Source organism: Scyliorhinus torazame, chromosome 3 (genome assembly GCF_047496885.1).
Source record: "Scyliorhinus torazame isolate Kashiwa2021f chromosome 3, sScyTor2.1, whole genome shotgun sequence".
Classification (NCBI taxonomy): Eukaryota; Metazoa; Chordata; class Chondrichthyes; order Carcharhiniformes; family Scyliorhinidae; genus Scyliorhinus; species Scyliorhinus torazame.
Window position 1 is genome coordinate 132,020,654 of NC_092709.1, and position 20,681 is coordinate 132,041,334.

The window sequence follows — 20,681 nt, forward strand, 5'->3', positions numbered from 1 at the left end:
AAGGTGGAGGAATTGGTGGGGCGGGAGGGAGGGGGGGGGGGCATGAGGGCCTGCTTGCCTCACTGGAAGCGGAGATGGTGCTCATGGCGGATAGCCATAAGACGTTGAGGGAGAAGGCGGAGGACCAGAAGAACGTTCCAGGAGACAGAATCTCCGGATCGTGGGGTTGCCTGAGAGGTTCGAGAGAACGCAGGCTGCAAAGTATGTGGCGGGTATGTGTTGGAGAAGTTGGTTGCGGAGGGGGTCTTTGCCTATCCCCCCCGAGATGGATCGAGCACACAGGGCGCTGAGGAGGAGGCTGAAGGAGGGGGAGCCACCAAGGGCGATGGTGGTGCGGATACATCATTTTCCCAATAAGGAGAAGATACTGAGGCGGGCGAAGCAAATGAAAACGTACCAACCTCAAAGGCCACCTTCTTGTTGACCAGCACTGCCACCCCCTTCGTCTCATATCCAGCTCCAAGTGGAATACCTGCCCCACCCAACCTTCCTCAGCCTCGTCTGCCCCAACCCCGTTTCTTCTTGAAATTATACAATGTTTTGGCCTCAACTACTTTCTGTCGTAGCGAATTCTACAGATTCTCTACTCTTCGGGTGAAGATATTTCTCCTCCCTTCAGTCCTAAAAGGCTTATCTTCAAACTATCACCCCTAGTTCTGGACTCCTCCCCCCCCCCCCCCCCCACCATTGGGAACATTCTTTCTGAATCTACTGTATTTTGTGAGTTTCTATGAGAAGGAAAGGTGCTGAGATCTACCAGGACCTGGGTGCGGAGTTGGCCAAGTGGCAGGCCAGTTATAATTGGATCAAGGCTGCCCTCTACAAGGAAGGGGTGAATATTGGGGTGTTGTATCCCGCTCGTCTGTGGGTCACACACTAGAATCCAGGAGGTGTGTGAGGACACTGAAGTGTGGAGATGCTGAAGTGGGGAATGTGGGGTCATATGATGGGCAGATTGTTGTATATAATGAATATGAGTGTGGAGTGGGTGAGTGTGTTTCTGTTTTGAGTTTACTGGTTTGGGGAATTTACGGGTGAAGGGCGGTTCTGGAAAAGCGGTGGTAGCAAAAATAGGAAGGCAGATTATTATTTGAATGGGCGTAAATAGAGAGAGATGGATATTCAGGACCTTGGTGTCCTCCTGCATCAGTCGCTGAAAGTAAGCGCGCAAGTACAGCAGGCAGTAAAGAAGACAAATGGTCTGTTGGCCTACATAGCGAGAGGATTTGAGTATAGGACTAGAGTTGTTTTACTACAATTGTAAAGGGCATTGATGAGGCCACACCTGGAGTATTGTGTGCAGTTTTGGTGTCCTTATCTGAGGAAGGATGCTCTTGCTATGGAGGGAGTGCAGCAAAGGTATACCAGCTGATTCTTGGGATGGTGGCACTGTTATATTAGGAGAGACTAAATCAGTTAGGATTATATTCATTGGAGTTTAGAAGAGTGAGAGGGGATCTCATAGAAACTTGCAACATTCTAAAGGATTAGATAGGGTAGATTGAGAAAAAATGTTCCCAATGGTGGGGGGAGTCCAGAACTAGTGGTGATAGTTTGAAGATAAGGGGTAAGTCTTTTAGGGCTGAGGTGAGGAGAAATATCTTCACCCATAGAATGGTGAATCTGTAATTTGCTATCACAGATAGTAGTTGAGGCCAAAACGTTGTGAAATTTCAAGAAAGAATGGGGGTGAGGGGGTGGGGGCAGACAAGGCTGTGGAAGGACTGAGTGGGGCAGGTGTTCCACTTGGGGCTGGATATGAAGACGAGGTGGGTTGGCAGTGCTAGTCAACAGGAGGGTGGCGTTTGAGGTTGGTAGTATTGTAACAGATCCTGGGGGTAGGTTTGTGATGGTTAACAGTAACCTAGAGAGGACGCCTGTGGTCCTAGTGAATCTATATGCCCCAAATTGGGATGATCGGGATTTTTTGAGGCGGGTTCTAAGGAAGATTCCGGACCTGGAAACACATCAGCTGATTCTGGGGAGAAATATTAACACAGTTCTGGATCCTAGGTTGTACCGGTCGTGTCCTCGGTCCCTGAAGGTTTTGGCTATGGCGAGTGAGTTGATGGGGTTTATGGAGCCTATGTGGGCGTGGGCGGACCTATGGCGGTTTGAGAGGCTGAGGTGGAAGGAGCTTTCGGACTTCTCCCATGTACACCGGGTGTACTCCCGGATTGATTTCTTTGTGTTAGACAAGCTGGTTTTGGCGGGGGTGGCTGAATTGGAGTATTCGCCGATCGTGGTCTCTGACCATGCGCCGCACTGGGTGGAGTGCGGGTGGTGCAGAGGGAGGCTCAGCAACTGGAGTGGAAGTTGGATGTGGGGCTGCAGGCAGACAAAGGGGCCTGTGAGAAGGTGAGAGTGGCTATTTGAAATTATGTGGAGCAGAATAATAAGGGGGAGGTTTCTGCTGCCATGTTGTGGGAGGCGCTAAAAGCGGTGGTAAGGGGGGAATTTATATCGTTTCGGGTGCACTTAAAGAGTGGAATGGGCTGAGACGAAAGGTTAGGGGAAGACTTCTTGAGGATTGACCGGAGATAGTTGGTGGCACCTGAGGAGGCGTTACTAAAGGAGAGGCAGAGTCTCCAGATGGAGTTTGGGATGGTGTCTACTGGAAAAGCGGTGGGACAGTTGCATAGAGGGGGTTTATGAGTATGGGGAGAAAGCGAGTAGGATGCTTGCACATCATTTGAGGAAGCAGGTGGCCAGAGAGATTGGGGGTGGGGGTGAGGGTAAAGAGGGACAAGGTGGTATTGGAGCAGAAGGGGCGAATTGTGTTTTTGAGGCCTTCTATCGGAGGTTGTATGATTCGGAACCTGCAGTGGGGGATTAAGGGATGAGGCGGTTTTTAGACGGGTTGGAATTCCCGAGGGTTGAGGAGTTGAAGGTGCAGGGACTGGGGGCCCCGATTAGGCTGAGTGAGGTGATGAATTGAATGGGATTGATGCAGGTGGGGAAGGCCCCGGGAGTTTGTTGGGATGTACAATGAGTCACAGGTGAGGGGGGAGCTCCCTCTATATCGCTCATTTTAAAGAAGGACAAAGACATTGGAGCAGTGCAGATTGTCCCGCCCGATTTTGCTACTGAATGTGGACACAAAGTTGTTGTCGAAGGTGCTGGCGTCGTGGATAGAGGATTTCATGCCGAGGTGATAGGAGAGGATCAGACGGGGTTCATGAAGGGGTGGCAGCTATCAGAAAATGTACGGAAGCTGCTTAATGTTATTATGATGCCCTCGGAGGGACAAGAAGTGGAAGTGGTAGTGGGAATGGATGCGGAGAAGGCGTTCGATCGGGTTGAATGGGCGTATTTGATTGAGGCATTGGGTTGGTTTGGGTAGGGTTTTGTGGATTGGGCTTGGCTGCTGTACAAGGCGACTAAGGCGCCAAGGCCCTAAGGGGGACTGCTCAGACAAACAAGGTTCGTTTGGCTTTCTTTGGGCAGGGGTGCCCGTTCTCGCCACAGCTCTTTGCCCTAGCGATAGAACTGTTGGCAATGGAGCTGAGGGGTCGAGGAGGTGGAGGGGAATTGAGCAAGGGGGTTCGTTGAACACCGAGTGTCTTTGTACACACATGACCTCCTGTTGTCTATTTCAGACTCGGTTGGAAGCTTGATAGGATCATGGGGATTCTGGGTGAGTTTGGCCACTTTTCAGTTGAATATGGGGAAAAGCGAGGTGTTCCCAATTGATGCACAGGGATAGGAGAGGAGGCTGGGGAAAATTGCCATTTTGGGTGGTGGGGGTGAGTTTTCACTATCTTATGGTACAGGTGGTGAGGAGTTAGGCTCAGCTGCAGAAGCTACCTGGCGTGACTGGTGGAGGGGATGAAGGCGGACTTCAAGAGGTGGGATGTGCTACCATTGTCTTTGGTGGGGCATGTGCAGACTGTGAAGCTGACGGTGCTGCCAAAGGTTTTGTTCGCATTTCAGAACCTCCCGATTTCTGTTCCTTTAGGAAGGTGAATGGGTTGATATTGAGGTATGTGTGGGCAGGGAAGGCTCCACTGGTGTGGGGGAGTTGGGGGGGGGGGGGGGGGTTGGCATTGCCGAGATTGTTGAATTACTATTGGGCAGCAAACATTGCAATGGCCAGAAAATGTGCAGTGGAGGAGCGGTCAATTTGGGGGCGGATGGCGGTGGCTTCGTGTAGGGGAACCAGTTTGAGGGCCCTGTTGTTGGTGCCCCTTCCAGTCTCGGTACTCCACGAGTCCGGTGGTGGTATCAACATTGAGGGTTTGGAACCGGTGTAGACAGCTCTTGGGGTTGGAAGGAATGTTGCTGTGGGCACTGATTTGTGACAATCATAGGTTTGCACCGGCAGGATTGGATGCGAAGCTCCAGGGGTGGTGGTAGGTGGGAATAGAGTACTTCAGGGATTTGTTTGCAGACCTGTAAGAGCTCGAGGATATGTACCAGTTAACCAAAGGTGAATAGGTTCAGGTATCTGTAGGTTAGGGACTTTGTTAGGAAGGAGGTGCCGTCCTTTCCGTTGCTGCTGCCCCCGGTGCTGCAGGATAAGCTCTTGTCCAAGGATGACGTTGCGGGGGGGGGGGGGGGGGGGGGGGGCGCCGCGCGGCGATTGCGGACATGTATGAGGAACTGATGAAGAGGAAGTGTAAAGTGCCATCTCGCCGGATTTCAATTCATCCTCTGAATTAAATTAATCCGCAACAAGAATTTAAATTGTGAAGAGGGATGTATTCCCTTGGAGGAGGTCAAGTACAAGACGCTGGGGTTGGAGTGTGGAGGGAAGCTTTGCAGAGGGTGAATGCGTCCTCATCGTGTGCTCGGTTAAATCTTATTAAATTTAAGGTAGTTAATAGAGCCCAATGACGGCGTCCAGGATGAGTCAGTTCTTTGTGGGGATGGAGGCTAGGTGTGCGGGGGGAGGGGTGGGGCATATGTTTTGGGCATGTCCGAGGTTCAGGGAGTTTTAGAAGGGATTTTCAGACGTAATGCCAAAGATATTGGGGGTGGAGGTTGCTCCGAGTTCTGCATTTGTCAAAAATTAAGTTCCCATTCAAGAGGTGGAGGAGGGATTCACCTTCAGGTGGAAGCTGTTTATCGGTATCAGGGGCTGAGTTGGGGCTGTGGTTGGGGGTTCGCGGGGGGTGTGGGGGGGGGGGGGAAGAGTTTTTTTTATCTGTTGCCATGGTTGGCTTTTGTATATATGTATGTATTATGGATACCTCAATAAAATGTTTTTCCCAAAAATGGTGCATATTCTAAGTTCTTGTTGCAGGTGAATTTAATTCGGAGGATGAATTTAAATCCGGCGAGTTGGACCTTTAATTAGCTTGATTGAGACGCCAAAGAATGTAAATGAGGTTCCCGAAATTGTGCTTCGGGAACTCAGCCTGCCATTAACCTGCCATCAATGTCGGGAGAACAAAATTCTCTACTAATTTTCCACTGGTGGAAGACTGACTTATTCCAGTCACACCAAATTAAGTGTGCCACAATTCCAGCCATTGGCAGGAGCAGAAAACTCTGCCCTACATTAAATGCAGGGACGAAATTCTCCATAAGCGGCACAATGTCCGCCGACCTGCGCTAAAAACGGCGCAAATCAGTCCGGCATCGCGCCGCCCCAAAGGTGCGGAATTGTCCGCATCTTGAGCTGCCGAGCCCTAACCTTGAGGTGCTAGGCCCGCGCCGGACTGATTTCCGCCCCGTCAGCTGGCGGGAAAGGCCTTTGGTGCCCCGCCAGCTGGCGCGGAAATGACATTGCCGGGTGGCGCATGCGCGGGACGTCAGCGGCCATTCGCGGCATCCCCGCGCATGCGCAGTGGAGGGGGTCTCTTCCGCCTCCGCCATGGTGGAGACCATGGTGAAGGCGGAAGGAAAAGAGTGCCCCCACGGCACAGGCACGCCCGCGGATTGGTGGGCCCCGATCGCGGGCCAGGCCACCGTGGGGGCACCCCCGGGGCCAGATCGCCCCGCGACCCCCCCCCCCCCTCCAGGACCCTGGAGCCCGCCCGCGCCGCGTTGTCCCGCCGGTAAGAGAGGTGGTTTAATCCACGCCAGCGGGACAGGCATTCTAGCAGCGGGACTTCGGCCCATCCGGGCCGGAGAATCGCCGGGGGAGGGGGGCCCGCCAACCCCACCCCCGCCGAATCTCCGGTGCCGGAGAATTCGGCAACCGGCGGGGGCGGGATTCACGCCTGCCCCCGGCGATTCTCCGACCCCAGATCTTTAAATATACAGAAGATAATTTAGTAATTCACCAGTAATATCGGGCGAGATTCTCCGTTTGGGAGAATGTTCTCCCGCCAGAGCACAATTGCCACCGATTTACATTCCCCCTGTGTGGTAGTATGCATTAGGGGTCATGTGGGACTGTGAAGCCGTGATGTCATTGGCTGACAGATCCCGGGTCCTGGTTGGCTGTTGATCTCTAGCTCCGCCCTGAAGGCGGAGTATAAGAACCAGGAATTCTCCCCGCAGCTCCAGTCTGTTGCTGAACTGCGGGGAACGAGTCACGCTTAATAAAGCCTCATCGACTTCACCTCTATTCGTCTCTCGGGAGTCTTTGTGCGCTACAATTTATTAAGCGTGCTTAAAGGACTATGGAGCTCAGGATCGTCCCGGAATGCCTGAGGATCAGCCCCCACGCAGTGAACTCAGCAGCAGTTTTTAAACACTGGCAGACTTGTTTCGAAGCCTACCTCCGAACGGCACCCGGCCGGGTCACAGAAGACCAGAAACTACAGGTCCTGCACTCGAGGGTAAGCCCGGAAATTTACCCACTCATAGAAGACGCAGAGGATTTCCAGACGGCGTTGGCAGCACTAAAGAGCATCTATGTTCGCCCAGTGAACCAGATCTACGCACGCTACCAACTCGCAACGAGACGGCAAAGTCCCGGAGAATCGCTAGACGAATTCTACGCCGCGCTGCTAATTTTGGGACGGGCCTGCAGCTGCCCGCCGGTAAACGCGCTTGAACACACGGACATGTTAATTCGCGATGCGTTTGTGGCTGGTATGAACTCTCCCCAAATCCGCCAAAGACTTTTAGAAAAAGAGTCGCTAGGACGCTCAGAGGCACGGGCCCTTGCAGGAGTCCTGCGCATTCCAAACGCTCCCCAACCCCCCCAGCGCCCCATGTGCGACCCGCAGGCGCCGCCATTTTGGGTCCCGGCCACCACGAGGGGAGGAGGGGCGCCGCCATCTTGGGATCCCCCAGCCCTGCGCGACGCATGGGGGCGGCCATTTTGTCCACCCCCGCCGCCACCTTGTGACCCCCCAGCCATGTGCGATGCATGGGGGTGGCCATTTTGTTCACCCCCGCCGCCATCTTGGACGGCAACAATGGACCCCAGCATCGACGGCTCCACGGGGTTCGAGGAAGACGCTGAAGCACTACGACCACGTCTGGCCTCAATGACGCTGGACCAAGCACGGCCCCGGACGCTCCAGATGACGACAACAACGGTGCTGATCAACGGACACGAGACACCATGCCTGGTCGACTCCGGGAGCACAGAAAGCTTCATCCACCCCGACACGGTAAGACGCTGTTTTTTGACCATCCGTCCCAGTGCGCAAAAGATTTCCCTAGCTGCAGGATCCCACTCCGTACAGATCAAAGGCTTCTGCATAGTGACCCTAACGGTGCAAGGGAGGGAGTTTAAAAACTACAGGCTCTACGTCCTTCCCCAACTCTGCGCGCCCACATTACTGGGATTAGACTTCCAGTGCAATCTGCAGAGCCTAACTTTCCAATTCGGCGGCCCAATACCCCCACTCACTATCTGCGGCCTCGCAACCCTCAAGGTTGAGCCCCCATCCTTGTTTGCAAACCTCACCCCGGATTGCAAACCCGTCGCCACTAGGAGCAGACGGTACAGCGCCCAGGACCGGACATTTATTCGGTCCGAAGTCCAGCGGCTACTGAAGGAAGGCATAATCCAGGCCAGCAACAGTCCCTGGAGAGCACAGGTGGTAGAAGTAAAGACAGGGGAGAAGCAAAGGATGGTCATAGACTATAGCCAGACCATCAACAGGTACACACAGCTAGATGCGTACCCTCTCCCCCGCATATCCGACATGGTCAATCGGATTGCCCAATATATCAAGTCCGCCTACCATCAGCTCCCCATCCACCCAAGTGACCGCAAGTACACAGCCTTCGAGGCAGACGGGCGATTATACCACTTCGTATCTCGAGAACGTAACCATCTGCGGCCACGATCAGCAGGACCACGACGCCAATCTCCAAAAATTCCTCCAGACCGCTAAAGCCTTGAACCTCACATACAACGAGGACAAGTGCGTTTTTAGCACAAACCGGCTAGCCATATTGGGATATGTAGTGCGCAATGGGATAATAGGCCCCAACCCCGAACATATGTGCCCCCTCATGGAATTTCCCCTCCCTCACTGCTCAAAAGCCCTAAAACGCTGCCTGGGGTTCTTTTCATATTACGCCCAGTGGGTCCCCCAGTACGCAGACAAGGCCCGCCCCCTAATACAGACCACGACCTTCCCTCTGTCGACAGAGGCTTGCCAGGCCTTCAGCCGCATCAAAGCGGATATCGCAAAGGCCACGATGCGCGCCATCGACGAGTCCCTCCCCTTCCAGGTCGAGAGCGACGCCTCCGATGTAGCTCTAGCGGCCACCCTTAACCAAGCGGGCAGACCCGTGGCCTTTTTCTCCCGAACCCTCCACGCCTCAGAAATCCGCCACTCCTCAGTGGAAAAGGAAGCCCAAGCCATAGTGGAAGCTGTGCGACATTGGAGGCATTACCAGGCCGGAAGGAGATTCACTCTCCTCACTGACCAACGGTCGGTAGCTTTCATGTTCGATAATGCACAGCGGGGAAAAATTAAAAATGACAAGATCTTAAGGTGGAGGATCAAACACTCCACCTTCAACTATGAGATCTTGTACCGTCCTGGAAAGCTGAACGAGCCGTCCGATGCCCTATCCCGCGGCACATGTGCCAATGCACAAATTAACCGTCTCCAAACCCTCCACGAGGATCTCTGCCACCCGGGGTCACTCGGTTCTACCATTTTATAAAGTCCCGCAACCTCCCCTACTCCATGGAGGAGGTCCGTACAGTCACAAGGAACTGCCACATCTGCGCAGAGTGCAAACCGCATTTTTTCAGGCCGGATAGTGCGCACCTGATCAAGGCTTCCCGTCCCTTTGAACGCCTCAGTCTGGATTTCAAAGGGCCCCTCCCCTCCACCGACCGCAACACATACTTCCTGAACGTGGTGGACGAGTACTCCCGTTTCCCCTTCGCCATCCCCTGCCCTGACATGACAGCGGCCACAGTCATTAAAGCCCTTAGCACCATATTCACACTGTTCGGTTGCCCCGCATACGTCCATAGCGACAGGGGGTCCTCCTTCATGAGTGACGAGCTGCGCCAGTTCCTGCTCAGCAAGGGTATAGCCTCGAGCGGGACGACCAGTTACAAACCCCGGGGGAACGGGCAAGTAGCGAGGGAGAACGGCACTGTCTGGAAGACCGTCCTACTGGCCTTACGGTCCAGGGATCTCCCAGTTTCACGGTGGCAGGAGGTCCTCCCGGACGCCCTCCACTCCATCCGGTCGCTGCTGTGTGCCACCATTAACCAAACACCTCATGAGCGCCTCCTTGTCTTCCCCTCTGGAACGTCGCTGCCGACCTGGCTGGCGGCCCCAGGACCCATCTTGCTCCGGAAACATGTGCGGGCGCACAAGTCGGACCCGTTGGTCGAGAGGGTTCACCTCCTTCACGCGAACCCGCAGTACGCCTACGTGGAGTACCCCGACGGCCGACAGGACATGGTCTCCCTGCGAGATCTGGCGCCCGCCGGCAACATACACACCCCCTCGACACCAATCACCCCCTCCCTGCCACCGGCGCACCCCGCGACAGCCCCCTTCCCGGGAGGATCGGTCCTCCTCCCAGGTCCGACCAGAAGTGAAGCTGAAGCAGAAACCGTAAAGCTCCCGGAGGCGACAACACTGGAACAAGCACCACCACCACCGGGGCTGAGGCGATCGACAAGGACGACCAGACCGCCCGACCGACTCGTGGCATCGGTGTAACACTAGAATGTTGTGGACTTTAACGAAAATGTTTTTTTTTCCTTTTCCCTCTTATGAATACTGTAAATAGTTCAAAACAAAAAACCCTGTACATAGCCCAGTGTAAGGCACTGTAATGACATGCAAAAGATTTTTTCCTCCCAGGACCAGCCTTGTAAACCCCTACCACCATGCGAAGCACCACCCCGCCGGGTTCATTTTTAACAAGGGGTGAATGTGGTAGTATGCATTAGGGGTCATGTGGGACTGTGAAGCCGTGATGTCATTGGCTGACAGATCCCGGGTCCTGGTTGGCTGTTGATCTCTAGCTCCGCCCTGAAGGCGGAGTATAAGAACCAGGAATTCTCCCCGCAGCTCCAGTCTGTTGCTGAACTGCGGGGAACGAGTCACGCTTAATAAAGCCTCATCGACTTCACCTCTATTCGTCTCTCGGGAGTCTTTGTGCGCTACACCCTGGGAGGGCAAATCAGGAAGCAGTTCAGTATTCCTTGCCATGCAAACTTATGCATGGCGTGGAATACGAGGGTTTCCTGAGGGAATCCCGCTATCGGGCCACCATTTTGAACAGGCAGCTTGATAGCGAAGTCCCGTGACACCCCCGCCCCGCACTGCAAATCAGCCCGCCACCCATGGATTGCCTAGGTGCCCCCCCTTTCCGCCAAGTACTGGGGTGACTCCTCTCACCCCCCACGACTCCCTAACTAGGGAGACATAGGGGTCCTGGAGGGAGTCTCCCTACTAAGGGGGTCTCGGGGGTCTCCCTATTATGGGAGTCTCTTCCGTTTTGGAGGTCTCTGGGGGGGGGGCTTGTCAGTGGATGGGGGAGGTCTGGTAGAGGAGGTGTGGGCAGATAGTGCATTGTTGGCGGGGGGGGGGAAGGATGGACTTTGGAGCAACTCCTTTAAGGGGAGCAACTCCCCTTGGTCCATTGCGGGATTCACCACGTCAGGCTCACTTTTGGTGAGACCTGTAGTAAACCCCACCCATATGATTCGCAGCCCAGAAGACCTGAGAATCACGGTAGGCCAGAGAATAGTGTGCCAGGCCTGTTAAATGGATCAAATGGGTCATTGAGACTCATTTGCAATCATTTACATCCTCTCGCTGGTGCGTGGGCGCAAACCTCAATCCTGCTACCAGAGGGGGGGGGGGGGGGGGTCAGAGCATTGCATTCAGACCGGCGGCCACCGCGCCCAGCACCAATCCTGGGTTTTCCATTCTACGCCGCATCGGGGACCCCGCTACTGGGAACGGGCAGCAGAGAATTCAGGCTATCATGTCAAATCATATTGAAAGCGTGTTCAGATATTTTTTTGCTGTAAATATGCCTGATACTTCAAAGGCAAATTCATCAGATGCAAGTAAGCAAGATCATGGGATATTTTGTAGAAGATATTCTTCTAATTAAGTTTTATTTCTTTCAGCTTACTCCTACTGATGTTAACATGCTGAATGAAGTTAATATGACTAAAAGGATGTCATCACCGATAAAGTGTACTATTGTGCTATATTAAGAAGGATAGGATCTCATGTTTATATCTGTGCTTCTACATATGGTAATGTCTCCACTAGCTGATCAGAAAAAAGTAGAATTCAAGATTAAATCAAGCATCATCATGCACATCATTTATGAACATTTAAATACATACAATTTTGTATACCCTCTGCTTTCTGAAAAGTCCTTCCTCTAACGATTTTTAATTAATATTTGCAAACTTATTGCTGCTATTTTCTTTAATTCAATTTGTAGAAATGTTGCGGTGAATTTTAACTTTATCGTTGACTGCAAATGGACGATGACAGGTCAAACTCCCACTTATAATGAAAAGCGGATAATCAACCTGCTGGAAGTGGTTTTACTCCCAGCACTGCATTTTTATTATTTTTCTACCCGACGCTTAGGCCCCTTCATAACACTTGGGTGAATGTCTACATTTGTCCAAAGATGTGCAGGTTAGGTGGATTGGCCATCTAAATTTCTCCTTTGTTTCCAAAGGTTAGGTGGGGTTATGGGCCTAGGACAGGGGAGCGGGCCGAGTAGGGTGCTCTTTTGGAAGGTCAGTGCAGATTTGATGGACTAAAGGCCTCCTTCTGCACTGTATGATTCTATAATTTTCTGCTCTTCAGTGATTTTCCATGAAGTCCACATGAGTCCTTGCTATTTGTTCTTTCAGTAGGAACGTGCCTCACATTTTTCCTGTGAATCTGAGAGTTGTGAACCTGTGACTTTCCTTGCTTCACATGGTGCAAGAAAATACCAACATGTTGTGCCCACGTGTTGCCTCTGAAAACTATACAATGATACACGGGACCACAATTGCAATTTTGAAGTACAAATCAGTAGACATACAGCCCATTTGTAGTGATGTTAAACAGCCTGAGCAATGGTCTTTAAAGGGGCTGCTCAAAGAATAGAAACAAAAGAAAGACTTGCTCTTATATTGCACTTTTCACAACTACTGGATGTCTCAAAGAGTTTTATAGCCAATGAAGGATGTTTGAAGCGTAATCACTGTTGTAATGTAGGAAGCGATATAGCCAATTTACTCACAGCAAACTTCCACAAACATATGACCAGGTAATGTTATTTGTGATATTGATTAAGGGATAAAGAATTTCCAGGACAGTATGGGTCCTCTTCGAAATTGTGTTGTAGGATCTTTTACATCTATCCAAACAGGCAGATGGAGCTTTAGTTTAATGTCTCATCTGAAAGATGGCATCTCTAACAGTGCAGAACTCCCTTCACACCTCACTACAGTGTTAGCCTTGATTTTTATCAAGCCTGGGGTGGGATTTGGAAACCCAAAATCTTGTGACTGAGGGCCAAGAATGCAACCAAATGTGCCATGTTTACAGAGGCCAAATTATTTTTTATCTTATACTTTTGTGAGGGCGGAATGTTTCTCCTGTGCGCAAAGCCACTCTCCTCCCTGGCACCTTAGACTGTTGGCTGGCTTCACAAAGGTGATACCCACCTGTCAAGTTGCATCACATTGCAAGGTTGGCCATCAGCACCAATAATCCTCGATAAGGTTTGGGAAGTTTGGAATCACTTCAAATGAGCATATGACAGTGTTCATGGCCATCTAATCTCCCAATCATTACTGAGTGGCTGTGTGCAACAGTGAAAGGGCGAGTCAATGTCGGAGGTGCCACTCTTCAGACAAGTGATACTATGATGTCTTATTTACCTTTTCTATGATTTAAAAATATGTTTTAAAAAACCCATGACATGAATTGAAGAACAGAAAGGCAGGTAGCCTGGTCAATATTCTTTCCTCAATCAACAGCATCAAATAAAAAGGCTTAGCACTTTGCTGATTGATAACAGCAACTGCACTTGAAAGCAATTTGTTCTCCGTGAAGTACTTTGGGATATTCTGTAATACGGTATTATATCAAGGCAAGCTCTTTCTTTCCGTGGGTCAGAAATGTGAAGCACTTTGAGTACGTTCACTCACTTTGTAACTATACTTACAGTAGACAAGATTTTTGTGTATTATTGTGATGTGCCGAATGGAATGAATGCTTCAAAATATGAAAATTTCCACAACAAACATCCAGTTGCCTCACACTGAGTGCATTATAATATACTTAAAATGTATATGTTTCCAATGTTTTACGAGTCCTACTTTTGAAAATGAGAGATGGAGTTATTTTTTTTAAAATTCAGGCAACCTTGTGTCTGGGCTGCAATTAATTATACTGCTGGAGTTGTCTCTTCTTACTTGTTTGTCTGTGATTGACTGCATTATGTACTCTATTATAATTATATCAAGTGCAGGATGTTATCATGTCAAACCTTTGAGTGGTACTTTGGTTGAAAGAATGTCCTGACCATGGAATGACATGTCTCAGTAGTAACTAGACCATAACGATCCTTTGACTAAAGAAAAAGAAGCATGTCTAACAACTAGCTGAAGAAATGTGCATTTTTATTCAAATGTTAGTAAGAAATGAAAATCGCTTATTGTCACAAGTAGGCTTCAAATGAAGTTACTGTGAAAAGTCCCTAGTCGCCACATTCCAGCGCCTGTTCGGGGAGGCTGGTACGGGAATTGAACCGTACTGCTGGCCTGCCTTGATCTGCTTTCAAAGCCAGCAAATCAGCCCTGTGCTAAACAGCCCCTTAAGAGACACTGTGCCATAAATCAGTCTAATTGTAAGAATGCTCTGGGTGTAACCCTCTTGCAAATACAGGCCTCTATTTAAATGTTATTAAAATCCTCCATGCTCTCTGGTGCAGTGGATATATGTAATTATAATCAAGTTCTGAGAGAAAAATGGTGCCAATGATAATCCTTGGCCTGTATTAATTCAGGTTGGAAGTAGATAGTTGGAATTGGACATCAACATGAAGAAAGGAAGAAAATGCATGCTATAGGAGAACGGGGAGTGGGACTAATTGGATCATTCCTTCAAAGAGACAGAATTGGTTCAATCAGTTGAATTACCTCCACCTGTGCTGTAAAATTCTATGATTCTAGTTTAATCCAGTACCCTGAGGCTGGAGAAGGTAAGAGTTGGCCAGGCGTTCTTTCTGCCTTTTTCCACCTCAACCTGTGACCACTGAGGACACTTGTAGAACCCCCATTGCAAAGAGTCAACTAATTCTACATAGGCCTGTGGTCTGCCTAATACTGTACGCATCATCTCACAACTGGAACGCGTTTAAGTATACCTCTTTTAATCTCTCCAAAGTTGGAAAATAGACTGGCAGTTAAAAGCTTCAGCAATTATTCAGAAACACAACAATTGTAATTTAGGACTATTTTTGCAACAAACAAAAGCACCAAATGGATTTTTTTTGCTGCAAAAGCCTCAAAACTATAGTCCTTCTAATGCACTCCTACCACATCTCTGGCAGGAGTGCAGCGAAGGGATTGGAAAACTGGCACTGAATCTGCCTGGTACCATACTGCATTACCAGTATTAGTGAGGCGCTAGGAGTAGATTCACCTTTGTTCCTTAAAAAGATAGAAGAACAGGGATACTTTATGTGGGGAGTTCCTCTGTCTTCAACCTCTGAAGGAACTTGTGTTGTTTTGTCAAAAGGAAATGAACAAACTGTTTCAGTGGAGCAGGGGAATCCAGGCCAGGAAGGTGTCCTCTACTGCTGAAACTCTATTGCTTGATAGATTATTTTACAAAGGGAGTTGTTTAGAATCAATTTTACATGTTTCTGGAGCAAGGGTCCAATAATCATCCAATGATACCGGGATCTCCCAACTGCTTGGGAAGATAGGACATGCCCAAGTTACGCCCCCTGCTAATGTGGTACCTGCCAGTCCATTACCAGTTAGGTGCCCTCTCCCTGCACACTGCAGGGTCACTATTGGTTGGCATGATCTCACTGAAAGTTACAGGATCATAATCTGTAGGACTGTGAGCCTATAGTTATTGTATGCATTCATTACAGTTAATTTTAGATTATCTGCTACAGCCTGTAACTCATTCATTTTACATTTCCTTTTTTCTTTTGTAGAGCTCGCATCCATAACATTCTCAATTGGAGAAGAACATGTCATCAACATGGGTAAATTACAAGTAACATTCGATATGAAGTCTATCCAAGGAGAAAGAGCAAACAGTTTTAATTAGAGTTGACAAAAAGCATGCTCCCAGGATGCAGGGGAGTGTCTAGTTGTCTAAAGAGAGACCTCTGAATTACAGCTGTACGATTTGAATGGGTATCTTTGTCACTGAAAATGCTTTGCACATTTGCTTGGTGATTTTTGTAGGTTCGTGCAACAAGAATTACAGCACTCGCTGAAGAAACGACATCTTTCTTAAAATGTAGCCTACCTCTAGAATTATTATGAAATAGTTTAATAGAATTAGCATGAGCTTGCAAAAGCTGCATTATTAAAGTCCTTGCTGCAAACAATATTAAATTTCCTATTGTGATGATGTCTTTTGGCCAATACTGGTCCCAATAACAGTTAATTTTTCACCTGCCTGTTCTTGACCTTTCCAGGATAAGAAGCAGCCTAAGTAGTTGATGATTCTTTAAAATTTGTCATTGATGCTGCTTCATATCAATTTGTTATTCCTGGCAGGATTAACCTTATGTATTCATTAGAGATGGAAGTCAAAGAGCGGGATTTGTTTAGAAAATTTGTGGAGACAACTTTTCAATTTACAAAAGCTGAGGTAACGCTAAACCTATACAATCATTGGTTCGAATATTGTGTCCAGGAAATTGTCAAAGCCATGGAGAAGGTTGAAAGGATGATAAAAGGAAATTAAAATTTTTAATTATGAGTAGAGACCAGGAAAAATGAGACTCCTTTCATAAGAAGTTAAGGAGTGATATCTAAATAGAGATTTTCAAAATTATACGGTAAATTAGAGAAAAACTATTTTTATTGGTCAGCGACTAAAATACATCACCTAAAGATTGAAAAGAGGGACTCGAAGTCTCTTTTTTACATCATGGTCTTAGGACCAAAGACTGTGGTAGAGGCAAAATAAAAGGTAGAAAAGGAAACTTGAAATTAAAAATAAGGAAGGTAATAGAAAAGGACATAGATTAGATTAAATACATTAGCTCTTTTCAAGAAAGCTGGCAAACAGGTGATTGGGTGAATCCTTCTGTGCTGCAAAAATATTATGATTCCATTTAATCATAAATAAATAGCAATCATCTGGTTTTAAGTATTGGTTGAACTATATTTAGGAGAATCTTTTGACATCTCTGAAATTGCAGGAGTACAGATGCACTTAGGCGAAGTGGGTTATTATGTGGCATTCAAATACTAAATGTGGGAGAGCGCACTGCTCTCAGATCAGATACATCTATGTATTTAATAGTATGGCTGTGCTTTAAAGGGCTCAGTCTTTTCTGAGAGAACATGGAACCAAATTTTCAGAACTCCCCATTTCTAACATTGAGAGAAAATCATTAATAGAAATCATGAGTTACTTGTTCTTTACTAAGACTGTTTAAAGTAACAGACCATACATTTCACATTGTATGTTTCTTGTCTTTCTAGTTCAGGAGCGTTTTCTTGTTTTGTTCTCTCCATACAAATAATTATACCTGAATGTAATATTTGTACAAGCAGTTTGTCAGCAGTTTATTCTTTGTGCTATGCAATGTTTAGCATTGTAACAACATTCATATTGTAGCAATGCTACCAAAGTAATGGGTGCAAGGCCAGCAGTGTAACTTTATTGGCTGTTCGAAATAGATTATACAGGAACAGAGGTATAGTGGTAAAGTTCCTCAAATAATAATCCAGAGGACTGGACCAATGCTCTGCCGTTCAAATCCCACCGAGGAATTTAAAGAAAAATTCTCAATTAAATCTGTAACAACTGGATTGGAGGGAAATGCCCTTTATGGAAGAATAACTGCTATCCTGACCCAGTCTGGTCCACATGTTATTCCAGACCCACAGCAATGAGATTGACCTTTAACTCAATTGTCCCCAAACACTACAGAAAATTGATAAAGAATAAAAGTCTCACTAAAGTTCTCTTCACTAACATCTGGGCAATTGAACTAGTCACACAATAGCCTGACAGAGTCAAACTCACAATCATAACTTATAGGCAATGTCCAAAGACTCCTCCAACACCATCTTTGGATATGTCCTATCCCATTGGCAGGATAGTTCCACTATAGGTGGTGGCACAGTGTTGTACACTGGGAACCTTCATTATAGAGGGCACAAAATGCATTCTGGGCAGGGGTCTTTAATGTCCATCACCAAGAGTAACTTTACAGCAACTGGTGGTTGGGCTGGCTGAGTCCTGAAGGTTGTATCTGCCAGAATGGGCCTGCAGCTGGTGGTGAAAGAACCAATTACAGAAAAACCTGCGTGAGCTTGTTCTCACCAATCTACCAGTCACAGGTGCATCTGTCCATGACAGTATTGGTAGGAGTACCCACTGCACAATCCTTGTAGAGACAAAGTGCACGATTCACCACAACCATGACTCCTCCTGCCAGTAGGAAAGTCAGAGTGATTTGCGCTGCTGGTAGGAGCGACCATGGCACTTGGAATTTTTTTTTTTTTTTTTTGCTGAATCGGCTTAGGTACCATTTCTTGGCACACTGGGATCTATTCTGCAACTGAGAGAGAGGAAGGGTGAACCAATCTCAAAACGCTGCTGCAGCATCCCCCACCCCTCCAGGATCACTGGCAGTGCAACCCCCCATTCTAATTGCTGGCAAGATCCTCCCATCAGAACTCCCCTTCAGCACCACCCTCAGTACTCTCCCTCTCAGTATATCAACTAATTCTCCCCCCCCCCCCAAAAAATCATCTAACCTTCCGTTCAACCCTGCTCTCCCCCCCTCCCCCCTCAGTATCCCCCCTAGGCAGTAACAACCAGCAATTGCAGTCTGAGGGGTGGTAAGATGGTAAGTACCCTTCCAACAGTTGTTGCCAGGGTGCTGAGAGGGCTCCTTCATGGGAACTGGGGTCCAGGGGAGCTTTTGCTGGGTTGGAGTGTGGGGGCTTTCCCTGCACTTTCTAGGCAGCACTTGAGAACAAAGAGGCAGACTCATGAAAAGAACTGTGATTAGGAAAATACCTACTACCTTGAGTTAAAGGACCCCTGCAGAGCTATAATCATAAATTATCTGAATCTCCCCTTTGAAACTGTCTCAACCTTTCAATCAGCAAGTTTTTAGCAGGCAATGGGCATCAAAATTGAATGCAAACAATGCAGATCAAGCTTCCAGCCTTCTAGGCATATGCACAGACTTCTATACTTTAAAGGACGATGAAATTGAATGTGTGAAAACCACTTCAAAAGTTTCCACCACTTTAAAGGCATTACTTTCAACTTCATCTCACAGACCTTTCTTGTCATACTGACAGACTTTTAAAGGAATTAGGGTTACAGATGGGATCGCTTTCACTTGATAATGAAGGGTGTGTATTTTTGAGATACTGAATGACTGTTTAAATGGTATAGTGGTACAGAACACTTTCACTTTATTATGAGAAAACATTAATATTTTTTCACCATGACTGACTGTGTAAAAGGTTTAAAGGCTGTCTATGTGGAGGCAACCTAACTAGCCAGTAAAGACCTCTGACCTGAGCCCAGACCACCACAAGCATCCCTGACCCCACCTCCCATTGGCACCCTGGAGGCAATTGCTGGGAGGGTATGTACCCCTTGCCACCCCTCTGACTGCAAGCTGCCAGGTCCACGTTCCTTAATACTTGCATCAAATCATGCCCGCATGACTCCTGGCTGGGTGGGGGTAGAACATCAAAGGTGAATCGGGATTCCAGCCGATTAATCACATTCAAATTAATGCCGATTAGTGCTTTGCATTTTCCCGCTGGCGCAGGGAAGGAATCCCATTATGGCTGGTGAAGCGGGCCCGGAGACTCACAATGGGGCTGACGCCCGGCTCAAATGCCAATTCTGGCCTGAGGGGCTATTCTGCGGCCCATTGTGAATTCCGCTTCTAGTGGGCGGACCCAGAGAATTCCAGCCAAAGTCCCACTATCAAACTGGAGATACTCTCCATCATGTTGTTTAGCACTACCACTGTGCTAATTGGATGGATTCAGAACAGATCCAGCAGCTCAAAGCTGGGCATACATGAGGTTCTGTGGACCATCAGCAGCAGAATTGTATTCAACCACAATCTGTAACCTCATGCCTTGTACATCTCTCACTCTGCAATTAACATAAAGTTGGGGGATCAAACCTGGTTCAATGGCGAGTGCAAGAGAGCATGCAAAGAGCAGCAGCAGGCATACCTAAAAATGAGGTATCAGCCTGGTGAAACAACGACACAGAATTACATGCATACTAAACAGCAGAAGCAGCACATGTTAAACAGAACTAAGAGATCTCACAAATAATAGATCATGTAAAAACTCTGCAGGCTTGCCACCCAATTGTAATGCCAGTGGACAATTAGCCAATAAATTGGAGGAGGAGGCTCCACAAACTTTCCCCTCTCAATAATGGGGGAGCATAGCGCATCAGTGCCAAAGACTAATTTGAAGCATTTGTAAACACCTTCAGCCAGAAGTGCTGAGTCAGTGATCCACCTTGGCCTCCTCCTGAGGTCTCCAGCAACACAGATGCCAATCTTCAGACAACTCAATTTAATGTATGAGATAGCAAGAAACGGCTGAATACATTGGGTACATCAAAGCCTCGGGGCTCTAACGACATCCTGGTTTTAGTTCTGAAGGCTTATGCTCCAGATATTGCAGCGTTCCTAGCGAAGTTGCTCCAGTGAGCTACAATGCTGTCCACAAAAAGCAAGGCAAATCCAATCTGGCTAATTACCATCCCATCAGTGTACTCTCAACCATCGGCAAAGTGATGGAAGGTGCTGACAACATTGTTTTCAAGCAGCACTTGTTCAGCAACAATCTGGTCACAGATGTTCAGTTTGGGTTCCACTGTGTTACTTGGGTCCAGACATGGACAACAGAATGGAACTCGAGAGGAGAGGTGAGCATGACAGCCCTGACATCAAGATAACATTTGTTGCCAAGTGTGGCATCAAGGAGTCCTAAAAGAAATTAAGGCAATTGGAATCAGTGAAAAATTTGCCAATGGTTGGACTCATAGCAAGCACAAAGAAAGATAATTGTGATTGTTGGAGACTGATTATCTCAGCCCAGGACATCGTAC

The 20,681-nt window shown here is 48.3% G+C and overlaps 1 protein-coding gene across 4 annotated transcripts in view; it reads left to right on the forward strand.

Annotated features, from left to right (window-relative positions):
• Positions 1-20,681, forward strand: part of anxa3a (annexin A3a) — a 138,630-nt gene that overhangs the window by 43,945 nt on the left and 74,004 nt on the right. For 3 of the 4 annotated variants that reach the window (XM_072496217.1, XM_072496220.1, XM_072496218.1), the window contains exon 2: positions 15,541-15,591. In XM_072496217.1, coding sequence (XP_072352318.1) covers positions 15,577-15,591 — 15 coding nt within the window. In that variant the 5' untranslated portion in view covers positions 15,541-15,576. Of the gene's footprint in view, positions 1-15,540; positions 15,592-16,114; positions 16,209-20,681 lie in introns of all 4 variants that reach the window. The other variant, XM_072496216.1, reaches the window with a different exon arrangement.